This window comes from Haplochromis burtoni, unplaced genomic scaffold (genome assembly GCF_018398535.1).
Source record: "Haplochromis burtoni strain Fernald_Lab_line unplaced genomic scaffold, NCSU_Asbu1 Contig_33, whole genome shotgun sequence".
NCBI classification, from domain to species: Eukaryota; Metazoa; Chordata; class Actinopteri; order Cichliformes; family Cichlidae; genus Haplochromis; species Haplochromis burtoni.
The window spans coordinates 706,443-715,260 of record NW_024582394.1 but is presented as its reverse complement, the minus strand read 5'-3'; the positions used below and the strand labels follow the sequence as shown (position 1 = coordinate 715,260).

At 40.7% G+C, this 8,818-nt stretch overlaps 1 protein-coding gene across 13 annotated transcripts in view; it reads left to right on the top strand.

Moving 5' to 3' along the window:
• rapgef2b (Rap guanine nucleotide exchange factor 2b) overlaps nt 1-8,818 on the top strand; it is a 104,271-nt gene that overhangs the window by 54,214 nt on the left and 41,239 nt on the right. For all 13 annotated transcript variants that reach the window (XM_042219453.1, XM_042219451.1, XM_042219447.1 and 10 more), the window contains 2 exons: nt 309-384; nt 2,950-3,117. In XM_042219453.1, the coding sequence (XP_042075387.1) occupies nt 309-384; nt 2,950-3,117 (244 nt within the window). The remainder of the gene's footprint in view (nt 1-308; nt 385-2,949; nt 3,118-8,818) is intronic.

Sequence of the window (8,818 nt, the reverse complement as noted above, 5' to 3'; positions counted from 1 at the left end):
CCCCCCCCCCTCATTAGGAGGGAAGCATACTGTACAAATTGTGACGTAGCGAGAGTGGACTTTTCCAGGGGTGGGTGGTTCCCTTCTGATGGGTCACAGCTGAAAAGAAGTGTTCATTCATTGCTGCTCAATCCAACATTATATAGGGATATTCCATACTGCATATTTAAAATGCTGCACAAGGAGTTACCTGTAGGTTAGGACTTATATTTAAGAGTTTTCAGCTGCCTATGCGCAGCTTGAATAAGACTGAGTTCAGCTGGCTTTAGATAAAGATTTAATATTTCTCTTTTCCCTCCTTTCTCTAGTTTTGGGAAGCGATCAGCTGGCAGCCTTCGACGTGGATGTGAGTGCATCGTCCTGGAACCATCGGAGATGATTGTGGTGAGTTCTATTTCTCAGACTTTTAGCACACTCGTGTCAAAAGCATTACTTGCATGCACACCAACACACCACCTAGCAAGCACGAATTGGAAGTAGCAATTATGACTTTTTTTCTTTGTAAGAAATGCATAAAAATACATAGAAATTGAGAAAAATAACACACAGCAACAGAGAGAACTGACAAATGATAATTTTGTATACTTAACAAGCTGAAACCACACATCTGGCTTGTAGTTTTTTAAACCTACAAAATAAAATCGCCACAGTTTAGTTACTGCCTGTAAGGTCAGACTTTGGTTTTTTTCTAATCCATCCACCTGTCATTTCTGATGTAATGTAAGTTACTCAAACATCAATACAAAGGGGGTACAAACAGGTGGGGTTTTTCTTTAGTTCACCTTAATGTATAGGATACAAAAAGAAACATTATGGTAATCATTGATTTTGTAATTCTGTCAATCTGTGAAACAGCTGGACTCCATGTCGATCACCAAAAATCTGCAGCAGAGTGTCGCTGATTTAGTTTATTTATTTATTTTTTATTGGACTGTTTTAAGTGCCTTTTATTGACATTTCTCTACAGCTGTCTGTGACAGCTGTATATGCAGTATATTACGTGTGGCTAGCATGTAGTGCTAATTTTCAAAACTGTTGCAAGGCTCCATGATTTGCCATTTTTAAACAAACGAACAAAAAAAGCCACAACCTCAGACCCGTCTTACGTCTTTAACTGGATTGATGCCAGGTCTCTCTTGGAAATTAAATTTAAATCTCAATGAGATTTTTACCTAGATAAATAAAAGATTGATACAAAAACTGAGCATGGTGCCTGTCCTGTGGTTCAATGCGGGGCGTACATGTGTAATAAGGACATGGATATCAGTTATATGCTAGTTGGCCTTATGTTAAAGCAAAGAAAAAAATAGGTAGCATGACTATCTTCAATAGATAAGAACACCAGTGTGCTTTGCTTTCACGAAATTTGGAAATGACTGGTCCACATAATGCAGAGAAACAGAAAGTTTGTGACCTGCTTTAATAATCAAGTAAACACAGTTTTTTTTTTTTTCATTTGTTTTGAAAGAGGAACACGTGGGGGAAAGGAACTGAAACTAGAGAAATAAATCAGAGGGCACATGTAAAACATGGTTAATGCTATCAAGATATTAGTCAAATTGAGTGTTGTGTTGAGGGGTAAGGAACAGTGCAGTGCAGCTAATTTGCCTGCCTGCGGCAATTATAACATAATGTTCATCCACTAAAATGATTGGTTGCTTCATGGCACCGTTTGCCCCACCTTATAATAACACAGAAACACACCCTCAACTGCCATTTCTAGCAGCGCATATCCACCCTATTCTATCATCGCCGTAAAATAAAAAAACATAACACACATAATAACAACCGGTTTGCACTGCTGTAGTCACAGCACTGTTCATTCACTGTAATTGCCTCTTCTCTGTGAGTGTGCTGTGTAGATGGGTGGGTGGAGGGGGCTTGTGATAACTGAGCTTCTATCAGATAAACACACACTCCTTAATAATACCTCCCTCTGTTCTGCTCGCTGCAGACACTTTGTAGCCTTTTGCCTCTTATGCTGCTACAGTTGCTAGCTTGCCCTGTAATTACTGAACAGGGGCTCTTATGCTGCCGAGGAAGTGATGCACGCGGATGAACCTCTCTGCTACATGTTAAGAGTGTACAGAGATATGCAGACGTGCCGTTATAAACATAAGCAAAGCTGCTCACGTGTCTGTGCTGAACACGCGTTCACTCCGAGATTTGCAATTAGACACACAATCACACTTACGCTCTCGCTCGCACACAGCTCCGTTGCCGTTGTCATGGCAGCAGTTGGTAAGGCAGAGAGAGATTTTAGTGGTGTAATCCCAAAGGCTGAGCGCTGTGAAATGTGAAGCCGCAGTGAAAGTAGCGAGCGAGGAGAGGGAAGGGAAGGAATGGGCCAAAAATGTAAAGTCAGATATGTCATTCCATCATGGCACAAAGCCGTGTGGCACCAGAGCACCGTTTAAGTAGTCTAAAACCAAAAAAGCGTCACAAAATTGTACCGCTTGACTATAGCGATGGCTTAGTTAAAGTGGCATACTGTGCCAGTTTCCACATGGAAAATGTTTTTCTTCCTCCCAGTTCATTAAAAATGGAAACATGGATTTTTATCTTTTTTGAACTTGTAATTTCATTGTGGTTAATATGTCTAGCAGAGACGGAGAGAGTTGAGCATCTCTATTTCCAACTCTGCCAGGCTCCATCTCTGTTTATCTCTACCTGTCAATCAGTTTACTCCCCATTGCTTTTCACTCCTTAGCTCACTCCTTCCATCCAGATTCCTCGCTCAGCCCTCTGTTTCTTTCTCACAGTCTCTCCTTTTGTTTTGTGAGCACCCTTTTGACGTAGGTGTGCATCGTACAGCCCACACACGCTTCTATTTTTACGCAATGAGCGGGGCGGTAGGAAGGGAGGTGGGGGATTCGGGAGGGGGCGTGAATGAAGATGAAGACTGTCACTCCCCTCATCTCCGTCTCCCTCCCTTTCTATCATTTCCAGGTGGACTATATGGATGAAAATGAGGAGTACTTTCAGCGACAAGCCTCGCACAGACAGTCCCGTCGGCGCTTTCGGAAGATCAACCAGAAAGGGGAGAGACAAACAATCATCGACACCGTGGATCCGTACCCTACAGGAAAGCCACCCATAGCCCGCGGGTACCACACGGTGAGTTGCATCCTGCGCTACAGTTTTGTTGTTGTTTACCCTCGCTGTGGCAGATCGCTGCGCGCTCCGGAGGCGGTATCAGCGTTGCTCTATCACTGTGTTATGCTCTGTTTGTGTGTCGAGCTCCTTCTTCCAAACCTGTTGTGTTTCTGCTTCGGATACTAGCTGAAAATTAGTGTGTTCACTCTGTTTGGGGCCCTTTGCTGACCCTTGGTTGTAGCTGGGTGTACTGTGATGTCTTATTTCCTGGAGAAGGTTGCTCTTGTCTTCATTGAGTGCACTTCAAGCTTGTTTTTTAGTCTCCCTCTACTCCTTGTAGAGTTTAATTATTTTAACCTTTCTTGGTAAAATAGAATAGAGTGGCTGCAATGTTTTGTGTGATGTTTACAGCTCTTTCTGGCTTTTGTCTGTTCCTTAGTCCTCTCTTGATAAAAGCTTCTGTAGTTTGGTTTTTTTGAGCATCACAGTTTATCTGTGCTGTACCTGTCGTCTTCAGACTGTTTGTTTGTGCTGTCACACATCATATATTTTGTGCACATTGATAACTTATAAAAGGTTTGGTTTCCAGGTAAGATCCACATTTTACATCAATAATTTTAAGTTGTCATGTTTGCTGGTGAATCTAAGCATCATTATAGTTTGTAAAGCATCATGAGCTGTTTTTTACCTTGTTGAAACAAGCTGAACAAAAAACATTGGAGATACTTTACTGAAGAGGGAATTAAATGAGTTTTACATTGGTAAACTAGCAGTTCAAGGCTAACTGCTACAAGCATAAAACACCTGAATCTCAGAGCAAACATTAGCGGTTGAGTCAGTGGCTATGCCTTTGTTACACTCTCACTATGGAAAAGAGTGGCTGGAGACTTTAAAACACAGATGTGATACAATGTTGTTCCCTTTGAAATATTTGCTTGAGAGATGGACACTAGGTCTGCTACTGCTCACAATTGGTGACGGTCCTCAAAGCGACTTTGGTCCATCAAGATACAGATAAGATCCCGTCAGCCTGCTTGTCAGTCTATCAGTTTGTGATTGAAAAGGGTAAAGCTGGCAATTCCAGTCTGTTTATGATAATATGGCAATAAACTGTGTGACAAACTGGTAAAGATCACAAATCTGTTGCTTATTACATAGACTATACAAGCAATAGTACTGGCTGCCTACACAATATAGCCACAGGAGCTGCTTGATCATGGAGACCCACTCCATGAAGCACACTGATGTTAACGCCAGAGAAGGTTTGAAGCTCTGCAGGTTAAGAGGTGTGGTCCAATACTTTTGTTAGGCAGTGTAGCTGGGATAGGTTTCTACCCTTCATCAATCAATTTTGCTTCCTGTGACCTGCATGAAGTTTCAAATGTTACCATTTAGCATTGTACTCACCCTTTAATATTTTTCCACACAATATAAATTTTCCAGCACATTTGGTGTTGCACAGAATGGCTGTTCGTAATAAAAACATTAAGATCGTTTTCTTAGTTATTGCACTGTACAAGGAGAGAAAATGGAAGACTACATGCTAAACAGAAGGGCTTGTTTCAAACTACACATTTTCTTCCATTGCTAATTGCTTGAAGGAGAAATGTTGTTTGCAACGCTGACTTTTTGAAGAAGTCTGATCTAATTACTGTACCATATAGTATTGAATTTACCCATCTGAGGCGATTTGACAGCAGAGGACTAAGTTTGCCCATTGTGTTGCACCATGCCTTCTCCCCTTCATGCTTTCTTTCCCTGGGAATAGGAAGTGAAGCATTTTCACACTAATGATGCAAATACCCAGCATGCAGTTGCTGCACACAGTTTTTCCTGTTCTGCACAATTTCACTGCATTCCCTTCATTCCTGACACTCCCCCGGGCGTTCTGTCAGTGTACCAGTTTTGTTTTTGTTTTTTTTTAACTTGTATTGCTGTGAAACAATCGAGCTCCAAATGGGAAAATGCGGCAAAGTAGTCTTCCTGCCTCCATCCAGCCCCACCCAGTATCCTAAATATAGACGCGCAGTGTTTTTGATTCAAAAGACTGCACTGAACTTTCTCATGGCCCGACGTCTCCTGTCACATACCCAACTCTCCTCACTCTAGTACCGCTCCTGTGGGAAGGATGGACCGGGTGCTATGGCAACCAGCAGTCCCAGATGGGCTGTGCTCGAGTGCACTTAGAAGTACAGTAGGGAAGGGAGCTAAGTTAGCAAGAGTGCAGCATGCTGCCGCCGCTGCTGCTGCTGCTGCTGCTGACAGAGGGGTGGAGGGGTGTGGAGTGACAGAGAAGCTGAATCTGGGCGGATGCTAAGCTGACATAGCAAGCTAATCTCCAGAATTTAGAATGCCAGACACCGCTCAGATTTTCCTCTCTCCTTCCCTGAGGCGCTTTTAAGAGGTGAGAAATGCACTGAGGAAAAACTTGGGATTGAAGACAGGATATCGCTCCAGCAGGCAAGGTTTTTTTTCTTTTTTTCTTTTTCTTCATTCAGCTTAGTCACTGCTATGAAGGCAAATATGGAACCAAGTACGAAAACCTCAGAAGGTAAACTGCTTCTAGGAGAAGAATGAAAACTAATCTGTTGATTGCTGAGCTGATTCTGCTTATACTTGATAAGTTAACTGACTTATTTTTCCGTAGGTTTGTTCATAAATTGTAAAACTGAAGGTAGTCTAATGTGGCTTTAAACTACCTGTTTGTCTCACCACCAGTTCATAAACTAAGTTGTAAAACAGCCAAATCGATTAGTCCTTTACATTTGAACATTGGTTATTAGCCATTTTCACAGTATTTGACTTTGTAAACTCTTATCTTTAGAGCTTTAATGATTTGTCAAACAAGAAATTACCTTAATTGGAATGTTTTGATAACTCATGAGTCGCGTATTCTGTTCTTATGCAATGGTTCCAAACATTGTTAGTCATAGCTTTTCCAGTGTGAAGACGATGATTACGAGCTGCCTATCAGTCTACGCCTTCACAATTCACAAGAATCGCTCCTTGTCTTAAGGTATTGGTCAGATTTTAGTGAAACAAGATTAATACATATCTATATGAATGTTTGAGCCTCTCTGAGTTCTCAGTGGATTTTAATTCTCATTAGTTTGTGCAATACAACCAACCAATAACAACAAAAATTATCACTTTCTTTCTGTTTTTCACACATTACAATTATATGTGAACAGTGATGGATCGTGGGCCAGATGAGCTGCTATGTCGTTGATGTGCTGCATTTGTGGGTTTTTTGTTTGGTTTTTTTTGTTTTTTTGGAAGTACTTGAAAATGTCATCTTGAGAGTTGAGGAATTTTTAGTATTTGATAAAATAGTTTTGGTTCATTGGCAAAAAATTATCAGAAGGAACAAATTTAGAGGTCCGTTCACATTGCCCATTCACTCTCCTCACATCATTTATGTTTTGTAAACTTCATCATTAATCTCTATTTTCGTATTTCAACGTGCATGATGAGATGTTCTGTGCCAATCCCAGCCACTGTCCTTGGTGCTGCATTAGATCCTGAAATAGCTAATACTTTCCCAGTAGGATAAGTATCCTTCGTTATTAGTGGCAGATTGGCTCGTTCCCAGTCTTTACACTGACAAACGAAGGTGTGTTCCCGCTGAAAGCGTCAAATCATCTCATCTATGAAAAATCAGGCATTCCAGCCCATGTTTGTACATTTTTCCCAATGTTGGACAGTGTTCGACAGAATGAAGTGGATTTCATAGTCCTGTTCAAGTCCAGAGGGAAAGGATAACTATGGCAGGAGCAGCCAGTCCTAACATTCAGTTTCTATGAAATCTGGAGAATTTTTTTTAATTATCAACCCATTAAATCTTTGCTGAAGTTTTTTTTTTTTTTTTTTTCTATGATCAAGGAAACACCACATATGCTGCAAAGTGTTAACTGATTCCTGTATTTATGTTACATGAGCCCCTGCATCCTCTTGCTTCAGCCATTTACCTGGTACATTGATTAAATCTGTGAGCGTTTAGTGCTCAGGCCTCAGAATGATGAGTAGGATCTGGCCACAGGTCACACAGCGTCTGCAGACAGAATCTGTGTGAGCTTCTCTGACCCCTCTACAACAACCTGGACATTCCACTGTAAGTTGCTCCTCAGAGTGCCGGCTTCATAGCTAAAATATAAAAGTAATGCTAACCCTGTAGTGGAACTCCCAGTGGGAGAGCTGACACTTCCATGCAGACCCCACTCTCCCCCACAGTCTGAAGTAGAGCTATCATCTGTATGAAGAGAAGATTATTTGATTTTCTGAGTTCAAAGAAAGTACAAATCCTTGATCAAGTAGATTTAGATAGTTTCAGAACACTTTAAATTAATGGCTTCATTTGGACCTGTTTGGACCCCATTTATCATTTGGATGACTTATTTGGGATTGACATTCCGTGGAAGATATGCAACTGCTCCTTTAAATGATCTCATTAACTGGTTTGTTTGCTACACTTTATGCAATTCCATACAGCGTGCCTTGGAATTAAATGGAAATACAAAGATGTACAGCATGCATTTAAAATAAAAAACAGAATTGTTTAATTTACTGTTGGGGAAGTGAACTTGTATGTCTTGTTTCAGAGAGCACAGATGACTAGAGCTGCTGTTTTAGTCTGAGCAAAGAATAAGTGTTAGACTAAAAGGGGTCAGTTTAAAATGAATCACTTAAATAGATGAATCATCAGAATAAGTGCCATCTTTTTTCTCATCTGCATATATTTGCGACGCAGAAGCTGTTAAATGCTAGACATATTAATTGGGAAATATGTGCATGTAGGACTGGTCATATCTATAAGTTGATGTAAAGCAGCCCATATGATATTAATCTTGTGTTTTTGTGGCCAGATTTCACACATAAATCTGGCTCTGGCACAGGAAGATCTTAATTTGAAATCTGCCTGCACAGCTTTATTTGGCTCTATTATTTTTACAACCTGGAAAATTGTTTCTACTAATAATTGATGGTGTAGGTGGAAAATACGCCACACTATTACAGAGCTTGTACAGTTGTACTTGTTTTAATCTTAACAAGACAACAGTTTAAAAAAGTGGCAACGTGAAAGCGAAATGTTTGCTTGGTTGAACTGCCAGCATCATGCACAGTTTTGTTTGTTATCGTCCGCTGATGCCATAGAAGACGGTAGTCAGCAACAGACAATGAACGATGGAAGTCGTGATTAGTCGAGGCACTGTGTATTCTGCAGGTATAAATATCTGTTATGAACATATTTCTTGTGTAGTCTGAGTCTGACATGAGAAGTTGTCGACGATATTTTTATGAGCACTACACCAAACACCTTTGGAGTTCTAAAACCAAATTTCGACCTTGCATTGCTTCAATGCAGACGCCGTGTGTCGGCTGGCGTTAGTAATTCATCTTCCTGCAGGTAGAGAAACGGACTGCCCTTTGCAGTATTTCTATGGTGAAAGTTGGCAGTTTGGGCTTCCTTTCTAAGTACTGTTCTGATTTACTGTCAGACTTAGTTACCACACTTTTTTCTTCTGCAGGGTACCTTTAAAAGCTTTTGATTAAAGGTATGATGTAAGGCTACATATCAAAACGGAGTCATGCTCTCATTCCTGTAGTTTGGTACGGGAAATTTAAAGTTCTATGCAGTCAGTGTTCTCATCTGAAAAGCTACTCTGAAAATTCAAGTTTCCATCATTAGACACTCTGCAGACAGTTCTGTTATTTAAATCGATGG